This window comes from Dipodomys spectabilis, unplaced genomic scaffold (assembly GCF_019054845.1).
Source record: "Dipodomys spectabilis isolate Male_0828 unplaced genomic scaffold, ASM1905484v1 ptg000669l, whole genome shotgun sequence".
Classification (NCBI taxonomy): Eukaryota; Metazoa; Chordata; class Mammalia; order Rodentia; family Heteromyidae; genus Dipodomys; species Dipodomys spectabilis.
Window position 1 is genome coordinate 7,279,797 of NW_024871346.1, and position 15,989 is coordinate 7,295,785.

The 15,989-nt window shown below is 53.5% G+C and overlaps 2 protein-coding genes across 2 annotated transcripts; both read left to right on the forward strand.

Moving 5' to 3' along the window:
• The first annotated feature begins 977 nt into the window (after positions 1 to 977).
• Positions 978 to 6,035, forward strand: Trem2 (triggering receptor expressed on myeloid cells 2). Its single transcript, XM_042671959.1, is given in 5 exon segments — positions 978 to 1,307; positions 2,944 to 3,294; positions 4,416 to 4,506; positions 5,578 to 5,767; positions 5,835 to 6,035. Coding segments are annotated over 4 exon segments (678 nt in total). The 5' UTR covers positions 978 to 1,258; the 3' UTR covers positions 5,765 to 5,767; positions 5,835 to 6,035.
• Positions 6,036 to 9,993: 3,958 nt separating this feature from the next.
• Treml1 (triggering receptor expressed on myeloid cells like 1) lies at positions 9,994 to 14,872 on the forward strand. The gene is made up of 6 exons (XM_042671964.1): positions 9,994 to 10,036; positions 10,834 to 11,169; positions 12,966 to 13,098; positions 13,457 to 13,542; positions 13,961 to 14,013; positions 14,345 to 14,872. Exons 1-6 carry the CDS (start codon positions 9,994 to 9,996, stop codon positions 14,657 to 14,659), a joined length of 966 nt encoding a protein of 321 aa, XP_042527898.1. The 3' UTR covers positions 14,660 to 14,872.
• The last annotated feature ends 1,117 nt before the right edge of the window (positions 14,873 to 15,989 follow it).

A 15,989-nucleotide genomic window follows, 5' to 3' on the forward strand; every position in this document is an offset into this window, starting at 1 on the left:
TGACCTCAAGCATGGGAACCCTTCTCCTGCCACGGTGCCCAGGAACTGGCCACCATCCAACTACCCTGCCATTCTAGACAGGGGGATTGAGGAGAAGGAGGGAGGAGTCTGCTATGCCTTGGCCTTTGGGGTGCCAGAAGTTTGGGGTTCCATTGCTGATAACTACAGTGTGAGCAGCATCCCTGGGGTCGGGCTGGTCCACCCTCCACTCCTTCCTGTCTGAAGCAAAACAGAATCAAAATAAATATCTGAGACAATTCTGGAGATCAAGGCCATAAGGAAACCAGAAGTGAAGTGTCCCAGCGAAGTTGTGATCATGACCGAACAATCCCAGCATGGAAAAGAGGGGGTGGGCAAGAGACCTGTGTACCTAAGGAGGCAGAGCAGGCCCCAGGAATGGGCATGGGGCCGACATGCTGGTATAGGGGCTTGAACTCGGGGAGTTGTCCCTGAACATTTTTTCTCTCTCAAGGCTGGCACACTACCACTTTAGCCACAGCTGCTCCACTTCTGGCCTTAATTGGAGATCAGAGTTTCACAGACCATCCTGCCCAGGCTGGCTTCCAACCATGACCCTCAGATCCCAGCCTCCCGGATAGCTAGAATTTTGATATATTCTTCACACTAAGCTGTGGCAAGACCGGGAAACAGCGCTCCCGTGTGGGCGACCCCCAGAGCGGGAGGTCAGGCCCACCCTCTCTGGCCATGTTGGAAAGCCTTCAGTTTCTAGGAATGTGAGCCATCCTCCCTCCCGGTAACCCTGTGCATGACTGCTGTTCCCATGTCACTGACGTGGAAGCCGAGGCCCAGAGGGCCCATGGGCATGTGGGATGTGGCAGGAAGTTGGCCTCCACACCTACACTCTTGGTTCCTGCTTTACTTAAGAGATCCAGACAGAGGGAAAGACCAGAAGGGGCCTGCAGAGGTCCTATGTCCTAGGGGAGCAACTCAACCCTTAGGGCTGGAATCAGCCAGAGGAGGGGATGGCTACAGTGGAGCCTGAGCAGAATCCCACTCCGACAGGGCCACCCTGGCTGGCACTGGCAGGCAGCTGGCCTCTTACAGGTCTGCCATCCTCAGCTCCACACACCCACACCCACACACCCCTCCCTGAATCACAAGCCAGACCCCAGTCCCCACGGTTGCTCAATCTCCAGGAGCCCAGTTCCTGTGGGCAGCGCCTGACCCTCTCTTTTCTGCGCTTCAAGGGAAAGAGCAGATCTTGCACAAGGCACTCCGTGTCTGCCCTCGGCTGGGGATGGGTGGCATGGATCCTCTCCGGCTGCTTGCCCTGCTCTCTGTCACAGGTAAGAGCCTTTCCTCGCCTGCCATGCCTTCCTTTGCTGTCTGGCCTTCAGCCTAGTAGGGCTGGGTGGGCATGAGGGAGGCTGTGGAGAAGGCAGCAGCCCCGCGTGCCTGGTGCACCCTCTCCTCCCCATGATCGGAGCCCACGCAGGCCAGAATCCAGGGGATTCTGGTCATGTGGGAAGGGAAGGCGTTCTGGGGGTGGCATCTCAGGCCTGAGCTGGCCGTCGGGCAGGACCAGTGAGGGTTGATTGGTCAGAGCTGCCAAACTTATGAACCATATGAGTATGTGACTTGTCCCAGAGAGCATCAGAGAGAGGGAAGGAAGGAGAAAAGAGCCCAGGACAGCAATCTGCATCTGTAAGCCATCCCTCCCACACCAGGAAGAGCTTCCTGACCATAGCTCTTCTTATTTATTTTATTTTATTTTTTGGGTCCAGTCATGGGGTCTGAACTCTGGGCCTGGGCGCTGTCCCTCAGCTCTTCAGCTCAAGGCTAGCGCTCTACCACTTGAGCCACAGTGCCACTTCTGGCTTGTTTCTTTTTGCTTATGTGGTGCTGAGGAATTGAACCCAGGGCCTCAGGCATGCAAGGCAAGCGCTCTACCACTGAGCCACCTTCCCAGCTCTTTTATTTATTTTATTTTATTTTTTTTTGTGCCAGTATTGCGCTTGAACTCAGAGCCTTATGCTCTTGCTTGGCTTCTCTCTCTCTCTCTCTCTCTCTCTCTCTCTCTCTCTCTCTCTCTCTCTTCCTTCCTTCCTAAAATCAAGGCTAGCATTCTACCACTTGACCCATACCTCCACTTCCAGCTTTGAATTGGGATCTTCAGATCTCAGCCACCTGGGTAGCTAGGATTACAGGCGTGAACCAGTGCTCAGCCTGACCTCATCTCTTGATGGGGGGTGAGGGTTCACTAGCACCCCAAATCCTTGCACATGACTTCTTCTCCCCATCAGATGCAGGCTGGTGCCCCTTGCGCTCCCAGCATGAGGGGTACACTTAAATGAGAAGGGACAGGGTGGGGGAGGGCAGGGGATTGGTCGATTTGCTTGCAGCCCCTGCCCATCTCCTCCATCCCCTACGAAGCAGCCCCAAAATAGCAGCCTCATGTCTCCCTCAAAATAGCTCTGAGACGCGTCTTTCTTGAAAGGGGAACAAAGCCACAGAAAGAGGGAAGCTGGGAGCTAAAGGTCAGGAAAGAGGAGCGTGCGGAGTCAGTGCCAGTGTGGATGGCAAACATGGCGGGGGGGGGAGGGGCCCAGTCCAGGCCCAGGGCTGCCCAGCGCTGGGGGCCACGAGCTCAGCCCTCTCTCGATACAGACGAGATGCCATTTTCTCATATGATGGGGGGAACTAGAGAGGCTTGAAGATCAAGTGTCTCTGAAAACAGGCCCAGAGAGGGTCAGTTATTTATTTTTTTTCCCCAAAGATGCCCAGCAAGTACCATAGTGAGAAACCCAGGCACAGAACCCGCATTTCTGGGTTCCCAGCTCACACTGATGCGAACGGTGCCACTTCCTTCCTCCTGAAAAGACAGGGCTTTTTCTGTCCGTCTGGTTCACTGTATGCAGTAGGTGTTCAATAAATACTGGGCGCGTGGTGGAAGAATTGAATGAATGAATGTCTCCTCTCCAGCGCTGTCGGGAGCCCACAACACCACCGTGCTGCGGGGTGTGGCGGGCCAGTCCCTGCAGGTCTCCTGCCCGTACGACGCGATGAAGCATTGGGGGCGACGGAAAGCCTGGTGTCGCATGCGAGGTGAGGGGGGGCCGTGCCAGCGCGTGGTCAGCACGCACAGCCTCTGGGTGCTGGCCTTCCTGAGGCAGCGGAACGGCAGCACGGCCATCGTGGACGATGCCCTAGGCGGGCGCCTCACCGTGACCCTGCGGAATCTACAAGCCCACGACGCAGGCCTCTATCAGTGCTAGAGCCTCCGGGGCCAGGATGCTGACACGCTGCTGGAGGTGCTGGTGGAGGTGCTGGCAGGTGAGCGGGCGGCTGGGCCTCACGCCTGCCCTTCCTGCTGGGTCTGGTGCAGAGCATCTGGAGTGCAGGCCGCTCTCCAGGGTCCAGGAGACCCTGGGAAAATCCATCCATGGATGGTCGTGTAGGTTGTTCACTGTGCATGGAAGCCCCAATCCAGTCTAGACTCCTCTCGCTGGGCCCCCTGGTGTAGGGCACGATCACCTGCACGATGCGCATCTTTTCCTACTTGGCATGAAGACCGCTAAGCCAGCCTCCGCCCTGCTCCTCTGAACTGCTTCATCTGTTTGCTCGCCCCTGAGTCTATCAGATTCATTCATCTGCGAATCCCACCAGCCATGGGACCCATTCGCGTGAATTCAGCACCTCTCAAAAAGAAAACACCCCTCCGAAGGAAGGCTGGCTGATCCTGGGCCTCTTCTAGCCCATGGTAGACCTGGGTTCCTCTCTATTGAAGAGATGATAATGGGGGGGAGTTACCCTGGGGTCCCCAGAGCTCCCCTAGGTGGTGGGGAGAGAGGAGACGGGGCATCCGCTAGTCTCCTGCTCTGCACTGACTTCCTCCCAGGCTTTTCCCACTCCCAGTGCCACAGAGCCACCGTCCTGTCTAGTCAGCGGGACACAGTGAGTCACAGAGAAAACAAGTCGAGCGTCTAGACCTGAATCTCCACTCTGGCCCTGTGTCACAGATATGAGGGTCTGGAGTAGTACTTGCCTAAGGTGGAGAGGCATCTTCTCTGAGGATGAGGAGACACAAAGCTCAGCCCTAATCGGGGCCTAAGGCCCAGCCAGGCCCAAAGGTCTCAGGCCACCGTGCGGGCCACCCCCGGCCAGTTCCCATGGGACTTTCAGAGCCTCCTGTTTTTAACATTTCAGACCTGAGAGGGGACAGGGCGGGAGCTGTAGGTTCTGAGAACCTGTGCTGTGCAGTGCCTAGCAGTGCCAGGACTAGCAGAGATTCCCCTGAGCCAGTCCCCACTATCAAAGGGGCATTGCTAATGGCTCCACTTTATAGATCAGGAAACTGACGTGCCAGAGCTTAATAGCTGATCCATGGCGGGGGGCTAGGGATCGTTCACCCCACAGCCACAGACTATGTATATTCACAGCTCTGCCCTCCACAGACCCCCTGGAGCCCCAGAGTGCTGGAGACTTCTGGGTCCCTGAGGGATCAGAGAGCTTTGGAGGGGTCCAAGTGGAGCACAGCGTCTCCAGGTACAGTGACTGGGCAGTGACTCCCACCCTGTGGGGTGGGAGTGGGAAGGTGGGACCCCCCCCTGCAGGGTGGGGTGGGGTGGGATGGGATTGGAACCCAGTACCATGAATTCCAGGAGCAGGAAAGGGGCCGGGAATGGTCTTGTTCAAACACCCCTCAAACAGTTAAGTGTGACCAGGCCAGCTGTCAGAGATGGAAATCCTTCTATAGCAGTGTCTAGAGTGTTGCTCTAGGGCTGGTGGTTTGACTCAGTGGTAGAGTACCTGCCTAGCAAATGTGGGGACCTAGGTTCAAGTACTCTGTCTCTCCCCAAAATATTATTGTCGGTTGTGGGGTTTGAACTCTGGACTTGGGCACTGTCCCTGTGCTCTTCAGCTCAAGGCGAGTGCTCTACTGTGTGAGCCACAGCACCACTTCTGGTTTTCTAGTGGTTTATTGGAGATAAGAGTCTCACGGCCTTTCCTGCCTGGGGCTGGCTTTGAACGATGATCCTTGGCCTTTCCTGCCTGGGGCTGGCTTTGAATGATGATCCTCAGACCTCAGCCTCCTGAGGTAGCTAGGATTACGGGTGTGAGCCACCAGCACCTGGTGTGTTATTTTTTATTTTACAAGACACTGAAGAAGCAGACTCCTGCCCCCTCCCTAGGAGGCCCCAGAGGAGGCCCCACCTCCCCCACTGGCTCTACGTTTTTGGCACAAGACTAGATCCTTCAGATCTCTTTGGTAGGACTAGGATCTATTCTGAATGGTCCTCTCTGATGCACTGGTGTCTAAATATGGTTTGAACAATGCCTGGCACACATGCATGCATACACGTGCGTGCACACAGAGTATTAATAGGGCAGCAGAGCACTGCTGGGTGAGGGAAGGCGATGTGTTTAGCAGGTTGGTGGCCTGGGACTGGCTCTTAAGCTCCCGAGAGCTTCATGAAGCCCTACCCCAGCAATGGAACGGGGCAGGGAAGCCTCCTAAGCCCCTAGAAGCTCCTGGCTTCTCCCCATTTCAGCTCTGAGGGCAGATTCCAGTGTGACTCACTACCAGGCTCCAGCTACCCTCCTTCTCTCTCCCAGGAGCCAGCTAGGAGAGACCCCCTTCGTGCCCATGTCCATCCTCCTCCTTCTCGCCTGCATCTTGTTCTGCAAACTTCTCGCAGCCAGTGCCCTGTTCGTCATGGCCCGGCGTGGACAGAAGCTGGAGACACCTGTGGCCATTGGGCTGGACTGTGGTCAGGAGCCTGGGCGCTCAGCGTCTGCCTGACAGGTGAGATGCGGCAGCGGCTGGGTGGATGGGGAAGGGATGGGAGGGTTGAGTCCTCAGTCTGTTGCAGGGCCAAGGAACACATGAGAGAACCGGAGCTTGGATGAGAGGAGAAGCTGGGTGAGTCCATCCAGGGGCCAATCTGCACGCTCACCAGCTGCCAAGACTCCGAGTCATGCTTTGGCTGCCTGCAGCCTGCCTACCCTGGGCCTGGAAGACGGGACATCTACTGGGGGGAGAGGGAGAGGGTAGCATGGGGAGTGGGTAGAGGGTAGATCACCTGTCAGCTTTTGAGTTTCAGGCATTAAACATTCATGCTCCAACTCAAGACAATTCTGTAGTTATTGGATCCTTCCTTCCTTCTTTCCTTCCTTCCTTCCTTCTTTCCTTCTTTCCTTCCTTCCTTTCTTTCTTGTCTTCTTTTTTCTCCTCCTTCTTTCTTTCTTCTTCCTCTTCCTCTTCCATTTTCCTCCCTCCTCCTCCATCCTCCTCCTCCTCCTCCTCCTCCTCCTCCTTCTTCTTTTTCTTCTTTCTTCCTTCTCCTTCTTCCTTCTTTCTTCCTCTTCCTCCTCCTCCTTCTTCCTTCTTTCTTCCTCCTTCTTTCTTCTTCCTTCCTTCTCCTCCTTCTTTCTTTCTTCTTCCTCTTCCTCCTCCTCCCTTCTCTTCCTTCTCCTTCTTCTTCTCTTCCTTCACCTTCCTTCTTCCTCTTTCTCCTCCTCCTTCTTTTCATTTTCTTCCCTTCCCTTCCCTAGATCCATCACCAAGTGTGGGCTATCTCCTGGCCTTCTCCACTCCTCCCTCTGTGCCGGGCTGGTCCCTCGTTCACCCCCGGCCTTCCCCACCCATGCCTGCTTCCCTTCCCCAGGCCATCAGTCAGATGACTCATCCTCTCATCTCTCTGGAACTGTCTTTCCAGCTATCACTTCCCCTCCAAGAAATGACAAAGACAGAATCACAGGATGGGACAGCAGAGCTGGGCTGGTGGTGCTGACAGATATCCATCCCTCTCGGTGCCTGAAAGGAAACCAAGGCTCCGCGGGGGAGAAGGGGGTGAGCCAAGATCCCTGGATCCCACCGGACACTCAAGGCATCCTTCCCTCGGGCTCATTTCTATTCATTCATTTTTACAACAATTGTTTTTGAGCACCTCGTTTGTGGCAGCTACAATTCTGGGCGATGGAGACGCAATCGTGATCAGCTTAGGCCCTGAGTTCTTCCCCCATGGGGTTCTAGTGGGAAAAGCAGAAAACACAATAAAGACAGTAAATTTGATAGCATCTGTTGAAGGGTGAAAGGCACTGATTGAGGAAACAAAGTAGAAACAAATCAAGGTGAAGAGCAGTGTTGGGAAGCTGTTGGGTGCCGCCATTTTGAATAGAAGGGGCGGGGTGAGAAACCTGAGAGAGGAGGAAATGGATAGTGCTCCAGGACAGAAGAGGAGAGGACTGACAGCAGAGTCCCCAGCACCTGCTTTTATCAGGGGCACTTTGGCTCAGGGAATAGGCCTACTACTGGAGCATAGTGGCGGCCCTGGGTTCTAGCCCCAAGATGGAGCTCTGCTGTTCTTGGTAACTCAGGAGTTCCATGCTTTCCCACTGTGGCGTGGCAGAGCTGCCATGTCTGGAATGGAGCGATGATTGGCATCTCTGCTGATCTGGGCTGAGGGAGAGGAAGAGATCATCGGGTCTCAGTTTCACCTCTGTAAGCCTCTGTGTCCTGGATGATAAAAGAGTCAATCAATCAATCAGTCATCAATCATCAGTCAGCAAATCAGTCCTCCTCCTGTCTACTTCACAGTGTTTTTTTCTTTTGGTCGTGGGGCTTGAACTCTGGGCCTGGGCGCTGTCCCTCAGCTCTTCAGCTCAAGGCGAGCGCTCTACCACTTGAGCCACAGCACCACTTCCGGTTTTCTAGTGGTTTATTGGAGATAAGAGTCTCACGGCCTTTCCTGCCCAGGCTGGCTTTGAACCGTGATCCTCAGATCTCAGCCTCCTGAGTAGCTAGGATGGGCGAGCCTCTGGCGCCGGGCTCCACAGTGTTTTTGTGCGGATAGAAGTACTATTTGTGAAAGTGCCTGGCCAGGTGTCCTGCAGGTGTTCCTCAGCAAACACTTCCTCCTTGTAGAGCCCAGTAGCATGAGGTCTCCCTGGAGTCCAGGACCCATCCTATCTGCCTCTCCCACCCCCACCTGCAGCTAAATGTTGAACTTAGTCCTGTGCTCCACAAAACAGCCCCAGCTGGTTTATTAAAGGCAAATAACTTTCTTATAATGTATAAGCACCAGCTTGGGTAGGACTTCTCCAGTTTCAGCATGAAAGACCCAGGTCCTGGGAAACCGTACCCCTCTTCCTCTGCCTCCCCAAGCAGGGACTGGGGCCCTGTCACCCACTTCCACCAGACTCTGCTCAACACACGAGCTGGTCATCTCAGGTCCTGCTCTTAGTTCCCCATTTTCAATGGCCTGTGCCAGAAGGAAGGAAAAAGGGAGGAGGGAGGAATGAAGGGGAGAGGAGCAAGGGAGAAGGCTCTTCCAGCTCTTTTCTAGGTTTCTTGCTTGAGACCACCAGTGGCAGCAACCCTCCTCCATCCATCTCCAGTTTCTCTGACAACTGCTTTGGGTTGTGACTCACATTCGAGCCCAGTTCCCATGAACAAAGGCTAGCTACTTCCTGTGTAGGGAGTAGGTTTGAGTCTTAGGAGAAGAAGAGAAGGAAGGAGGTGGAGGGAAGTAGAGAGGAAAGAGAAGAGGAGGAAGAGGAAAAAAAAGACAGAGGAAGGAAAGGAGAAGGAGGAGAAAGGAGAAGGAAGAGGAAGGAAGGAAAAGTGGAAGAGAAAAGAAAAAAGTGAAAAGAGAAGAGGCAGAATAGGAGCAGAAAGAGGAGGAAGGAACAGAAAGAAAAAAGAAAGAAAGAGGGAACGGGAAGGAAGAGAGAAAGAGAAGAGAAGAGGAGGAAAAGAGAGGAGAGAAAGCTTTGCCCTGGGACATAAATCTCCTCTGGAGAAGAAAGGAAAGGACGCAAAGCAACTTCTCTGGAAGTCTCTCGTTTCCAAGGCAGATCTGCTACTCAATCGTGCTCAAACAAGGCTGGGTCTGCTCTTTGCTCACAAAGCCTGGATTGTGAAAAGAGAGGAAAATACCCATGGAGCACAAGTAGTATGTCACAAATAAAGAGTGCTTGGAGAATGAGGAAGGGATTTTTTTTTTTTTTTTTTTTTTGCCAGTCCTGGGGCTTGAACTCAGGGCCTGGGCTCTGTCCCTGAGCTTCTTTTACTCAAGGCTAGCACTCTACCACTTGAGCCACAGTACCACTTCCGGCTTTTTCTGTGTATGTGGTACTGAGATAATCAAGCCCAGGGCTTCATGCATGCTAGGCAGGCACTGTACCACTAGGCCACCTTCCCAGCCCCGAGGAAGGGATCTTTTAAGCTAAAAAATATTTAAGGAATAAAAGATCGGAAGGAGCTATAGAAGAAAAGCCACAAGGAAATCTAGAAGGCAGAATAGAATGGACAAAAAGATTGACGGGAGGGGGGGGAGGAGAAGTAACGGACATCCATGAATGCTTAGGAGTTCATGTCTAACGAATTAACAGATTGCACACAAGCAGGAAGAGGAAAAGGACATGGGGAAGTTGTTATTCAGTGGAACACCTGTTTCCCAGGACCTGGGAGGGAAGCGCCGAGTGTCCAGACAGGATGTGAAGAAGGTTCTAGTCTGGGTGCAGTGAAGGACAGAGGACGTACTGAGCTGGTGTCCTGGGAGCTTGGGGTGGTGGTGGTGGTGGTCCTGGTGGTGGTGGTGGGGACACGCATAGAGAGATGGCATTGGGCCTTGTGTAGGGCCCTACAGAGCTCTACCTCTTTGGATCTATCTTTGGGAGACCCTGAAAGTCTTTCCTCTTGCTCCTGCCCTCCGACTGCTGGGGTCCGCTGGCCTCCCCCACTGGAGGAGGCCAAGACCCCCTTCTGCATCTTAACTGCCTTGTCTCACCCCCTCTCTCAGGCTCAGGAGCCAACCAGAATTTGGAAGAGTTCCCCCACCTCCCCCCACCCTCCAACCCTGGAGGTAGCTCCCCAAGTCCCCCAACCCCGGGAGGCACCCACGGGTCCCTGTCTGCCCATCTGTGGTTGCAAGCCCACGTGACTGTCTGGGACAGACGTTTCCTGCCCTGGCGCCCAGCTGTGCCAGGGATCCACCAGCCTCTGCAGCGACCTTCTTCTGCCCAGCCATGCTGCCCGGCCGCCTCCTGCTGCTGCTCCTGAGCATTCCAGGTAAAGTTTGGCAGGAGCCGCTAGGCCTCCCTTCCTCCCTCCCTGCTCTCCCTCAAGTCCAGCCTGGGCACTCTGGGCCCTTCCCTCCTGGGTCCTGGTTGTTTTCCTCTTCCTGCTGTGTGCAGTCTGTTGGGCATGAACTCCTAAGTAGTCATCAAATGTCCATTACTTCTCTCTGCCTCTCTCTGTCTCTGTCTGTCTGTCTGTCTGTCTGTCTGTCTCTCTCTGTCTCTCTCTCATACATACACACACACATTGTCCATCTTTTTGTCCATTCTATTGCACCTTTCAGACTTCCTTGTGGCTTTTCTTCCATACCGCCTTCTGATACTTTATTCCATATATATAATTTTTTGTTGTTGGTTGTGGGGCCTAAACTCTGGGCCTGGGCGCTGTCCCTCAGCTGTTCAGCTCAAGGTGAGTGCTCTACCACTTGAGCCACAGTGCCACTTACTTTTTTTTTTTTCTTCCTGTTTATGTGGTGCTAAGGAATCGCACCCAGGGCCTCAGGCATGCAAGGCAAGCACTCTACCCCTGAGCCACCTTCCCAGCCCCCCTTAAGTATTTTTTTTTAACTTAAAAGATCCCTTCCTAGGGCTGGGAAGGTAGCTCAGGGGTAGAGTGCTTGCCTAGCCCCCGTGAGGCCCTGGGTTGAGTATCTCAGTACCGCATACACAGTGGGCTTTTGTGGGAATCACGGCCCTCCACCACATCTGTGGGTCCCAGGGTCACCTTGTGGGGGGCTGGAGGTGGCCCCTCTCCTGCCCCTTGCTCACCCGGCTCCCCGCCCCCCGCAGGTTGGGGCTGGGCGCACAGCCTCCCCGAGCCGCTGCAGGCCCCCGTGGGCGGCTCCATCCAGGTGCAATGCCACTACCCGCTCCAGGAGGTGCGGGCTCCCAAGCTGTGGTGTCGCTTCTCCTCCACCCGAGGCTGCCAGCCCCTGGGGTCCTCGGCCGTGGATCGCAGAGCCCCCGGGAGCCGGCGGACCCTCCTCACCGACCTGGGCGGGGGGCTGCTGCAAGTGGAGATGCAGTCGCTGCGGGAGGAGGACGCGGGCGAGTACGGCTGCGTGGTGGAGAGCGCCTCGGGACCCCTGACCCTGCACACCATCGCCCTGCAGGTCCTCCCCACAGGTGACTGACCAGGCCAGCCAGAGCCTGGGGGGGTCCGAGGGAGTGGGGAGCCCCCCCTCTCGGGAGAGGGGGGAGCCTTTGACAGCTTGGAGCGGAAACCAGGCCCGGTTTGGGGAGCCTGAGATAAATCAGCCAGGCAGCCGCCCTCGCCCCTCCCCTCCCAGCTAGTGGCCTCTCTCCAGGCTCCGCAGGGATACTCTGTCTCATTTAGAAAGGTTTTCAACAAAGTTCAGTTATGAATGGAGAGGAACTGTCATTCCTCCCGTGTCTCCCCCACACCCCGAAATTCCTGTAATTGAGTTCTCATCTTAATTAACATCTTCCCTGTGGGTCTAGTAGACAGCTCGCCAGCAGTCAATGCCTGGAATACTGCAGCTTATTCGATGATGATGATGTTGATTGATGATGATGATGATGATGATCATCATCATAATGTTTTAGTTTTCAAACGGGGAAGTTCTTGGTCACTATACAAGCTAAAGTGAACTCCAGCTCGAATTGCAACATAAAAAAATTGCTTTTTCCACTGAAACCTTTCTAGTCTCTAAGTGTTTATTTAAATAAAACTTCTGCCTTTCTCTTATAGATACAGATAAGTTTTCATCTTTTACTCTTCCTTTCCTCAAGTCATTTGTGTCCAATGCTCAGATAATAAAATTAAGAAGCTCATCTCTCCCCCTCGCTCCCCTTCCCCCTGGGCCAATTGGTTTTTTCCTTCTAAATAAGAGGGTAGATCATCACCGGAGTACCTTTAGTCCTGAGACCATATTATTTTATATTAAAAAATAGCCGCTAGTTATTCTTTGTCCTCCTTATTCTTGGATATGTTAAAGTCTAGTAGGTCAAGGTTTTAGCTCTCTAAAAGGCAAACATAGCGATACACAAGACTGGAAAGAGGGGCAGGAACCTGGAGTGGGTCGCAGGATGCATGCCCAGGCAAGCAGGTGGACCAGGCTGGGGGTGGGGGTGGTAAGGCTTGCTTCTCAGGCAAGCATTTAGTTTGAAGGGCACCTGAGACCACCCGGGGGACATGTAGAAGGGGCATGTGCAGCAAGACTGGCCTCCCATCACTTTCTGGTTCGGAAGAAGGTAAGGATGAGAATGGTGGATCTATGGAGAACAAGGCAAGGTCCCATCACGGATGGTCCAGAGGGACCGGCCAGGCATCCAGCGCGGGTATGTTCACCCAGAGAAAGCAAGCTAGCACACCGCAGAGATGACGCCATTCGTGTCACAAAACAGAGTCAAGGGGGACAGCTTGACTCTCAGTGAGGGTCAGTTGGTGTTGCATTGCATGTGGGGTGACCTGGGGTCCCCTAGATCCTAACAGCAGAGCCCATTCAGGATGGAGCCCAAGCCATCTGCAGGAGGGGGCTCACCGAGTTGCAGAGGTGTGGGGGACCCCGTTTGAGATTCAACGGGAGCCAGGAGCAAGGAGACCGAGGAGCTGAGGAAAGCTGTCCTGTGTGGCACTGGGCAGTGGTGTTTCGACATAGTCTGAGCTACCTGATAGGAACAGAGGGGGTTGGGATGAGCAGATGAAGAAGAAACACAGGAGGAAGTGAGTGGGGGCTGGTGGCAGAGGGAAAATGGGTATATTCACAACCAGGCAAAGGCTCGAAGAGTCAATGCTGTTTCCCAGCCCACAGGATGAGAGGCACCTAGGGAACATGTCCAGCCTCTGCTTCCTTAGGCCTCTCCTTCCTCAACTTCTCTTCCCAGTTCCTCAGACCTCACCAAACCATGAAGCCTGCCCACTAGGTCATGCACACATCTATTATTTCCTTCTGATTCAGGTCCTGGCCTGCAAGGGGAAGAGGAGGGGGAGGAGGAGGAAGAGACTCATATGATGGACAGTCTGGCCAAGGACCCATTGTTGGACCCTACGAGCAGTGCCAATCCTAGGGAGCTCGGTCAGCATGAAAGGAGGTACTTGCAAGACTGGTTTTGGGTGGCTGGGAGAAGGGAAAGTAGAGCTATAACTTGTTTTAAGTTCTAGACTTATCATGCTGGGGACCTGTATGGCTCCTTCCATCCTGGGGGAACTTCCAGCCAGCAGATGGGCCGATTTCTCCATCTCAGTTTATTCTGGTGGATCAACCAGAACACCTTGCCAGTGTGTCTCTCTCGTGACCCACTGGCGTTTGCCCTTCTCATTCCATTCCATCTTCCTCTCCACTATGGCTTCTCAGAGAATGTGGCAGGTCTTCCACTGCATGCAAAGCTCCTGGCTGGCAGGTCTTGCAGGGTATGGGCCTAAACTCATCCACTCTTTTCTGTCCCTCAGCATCCCTTTGATCTGGGGTGCTGTCCTTCTGCTCAGTCTACTGGTGGTGGCTGTGGTGCTGTTTGCCCTAGTGGCCAGAAGGAAAGGTATGTCACTGTCTGTCTACTAACCCCAGGCTGGCTCCACTGGTCCACAAGGAGTCTTTACAGAGGGATGTGTTTGGGCTTTAGGCAAGTCCACACACCCTAGAGTTCCCATGGTTAGGGGACAGAAGGGAGGGAGGGAGATTCTGCAGGGGTAGGACTGGGGGAAGATAGGACTTGGGAAGGGCAGGTGGGTGGGACTGGGGAGGGGAGGTAGGAGGCAAGGACTGGACTCCAGGAGCAGATGGAAGGGAGCAGCAAATGAGTGAGGAGATGGGAGGGGTGGAGGTGAGGTGGTGAGGCTGGGTGAGTAAGCTGCATCCGCCCTAGGAAAAAGGGTTCAGAAACGCCTGGAGGGAGCGAGGGGAAGAGCTGGGAGCCAGCCGTGGAGGTGACAGAGCTGCTGTTGTCTGTCCACCAGGGAACAGGCTTGGGGTCTGCGGCCGTTTGCAGAATAGCAGAGTTTCAGGCATGGTAAGAGGCTCCTGAAGGTCCACAGCCAAATTCCCTAGACCCTTCACCCTTCATCCTCGCTGAGAGGTTTCAAGATGATGGGGTGCCGAGAAGATGGAGACCCAGTCAAGGTCCAGACCCTTTTTCTAGTGCTTTAAACTCGACCCCAGTGCTACCTCACCTTTTGAGATCTGGAGAGTACCTTGATGATGTTTGACACAAAGCCCTTTAGCCTACTGCCATACTTGGGATTTGAGAGACAGAGCTAGTGTGGTCCTAGGCCTCCCCTAAAAAGGAACTGGGACAGAGGAGGGAATCCTCTCTTTCTCTGATTCCTCTGTGTTCGCTTCAGGATTCCTTGTCGGTAGTCAACCACATCAGTGATTCTGGACCGGCTGCGGGATTGCCTTCGGATGTACCGTACGTTAGGCTCGACTCGCCACCTTCTTTTGACAACAGCACCTATACCAATCTACCTCTTGATCCCCCCGTGGGGAAATCTCCAGTCTCACCCCCGTCCTCAGAGCCTGCTCTACCTCCTAAGGTTCTGATGTCCTCCAAGGCTGTAACCAATGCCACAGTCATCTTCCCCGGAGGGGACAAAGATGGAAGGGCATCCAGTGAGCCAGCCCAGGATCCACCTGCCAGCCAAACCCCACCAAGCTAATTCATTCACCATGTGGATACTCAGGGAACCACAAGGTCTGTGTCCCCTCCAACTAGCTCGTGCCCTAGACCTTGGAATAGCTGAGCAACGAGGGATGTTAGGATCAAATCTAATATTCTGGCTTGACTAGTAGGAAAGTTATGTGTAGATCGGACTGAGGTGTCTTGTTCCCTGTTTCATGTCATATCTGGATAAATAAACCCTAAAAAATGATATGCAAATGCTTAATGTGTGTGTGTGTGTGTGTGTGTGTGTGTGTGTGTAAAAAGACTCCATGTTGACTAGTCCCTAGTTCTGTGATCTGAAAAGCCTGGCCGGGAGTTTGTAGTTCATGACCAGTTGCCTGTGCTGCTCCAGGAAACAATTCCTCCCTAATTGTATGACTGCAATGCAGTTGGATTTCAGAGGCACCACAAAATTTGCTTGGGAAACATTTCCTGCCTCTCTCAGGATGCTGAAGTGTTGATTCATTTGCTTGAGTCAAGAAAGCGCTTCCATCTTCTGCTCAGTGCCTTGTGAATAAGGGGCGTATCACCGTGTGATAGGCTGTGATGGGCGCAGGGATAGTTAGTACTGGGTTAAAGCAACCAGGACTGATGGATGTGAGAAACAGGACTGAAAAGAAACAGGAAAACTGGAGAAAGGACAAAAATGGAGATAGACACCAAACCTGTTTCCCAAAAGAACAGATGATTTCTAGCATTGGGAGATAAAGACCTCTGTAGATACCAGCTAGAACTGGCTGTCTCTAGAGAGGAGAGGAAGAGGACAAGGTGGTGGTGGTGGTGGTGGTGGTAGTGGAGGAGGAGGAGGAGGAGGAGGAGGAGGAGGATATGAATAAGACCTATGTCAGGTAGAAAGATTGAATTCACAATAAACACACTTCCCACACTTGGCTTCACTAATGAATTCTATCAGCCACCAAAAGCAAAAAACTAAAATAAAGGCAAAAGATTGGTGACCCACCAATCAATAGAACCTCCTGGGGCTAGAGCTGGGGCAGGTGGGGGCAGCCCGTCTATAGGTCGTGTTGGTGAATTGAGGTAGGTGATGGTGAGAAGCTACCATCCACAATAGTGAATCATTTTAAAAAAGTAAAACGTTGGTGAGCAGGACAGAGGAAGAGAGAGAACACTCTAGAAGGCGGAGTGACTCTTGTGGGCTGTGGATCACATACAGTGTCAGGATGTGAGGACTAGGTTGAAAAAATGGAGTCTCACATTGATCAAGATGCACGGCACTCACAAATGGATTTGTTCGATAGTAACCCACTTGTATATCCATTTAAAGGTAACAAAAACAGAATAAAGAGAGAGAGAGTACATCAGTG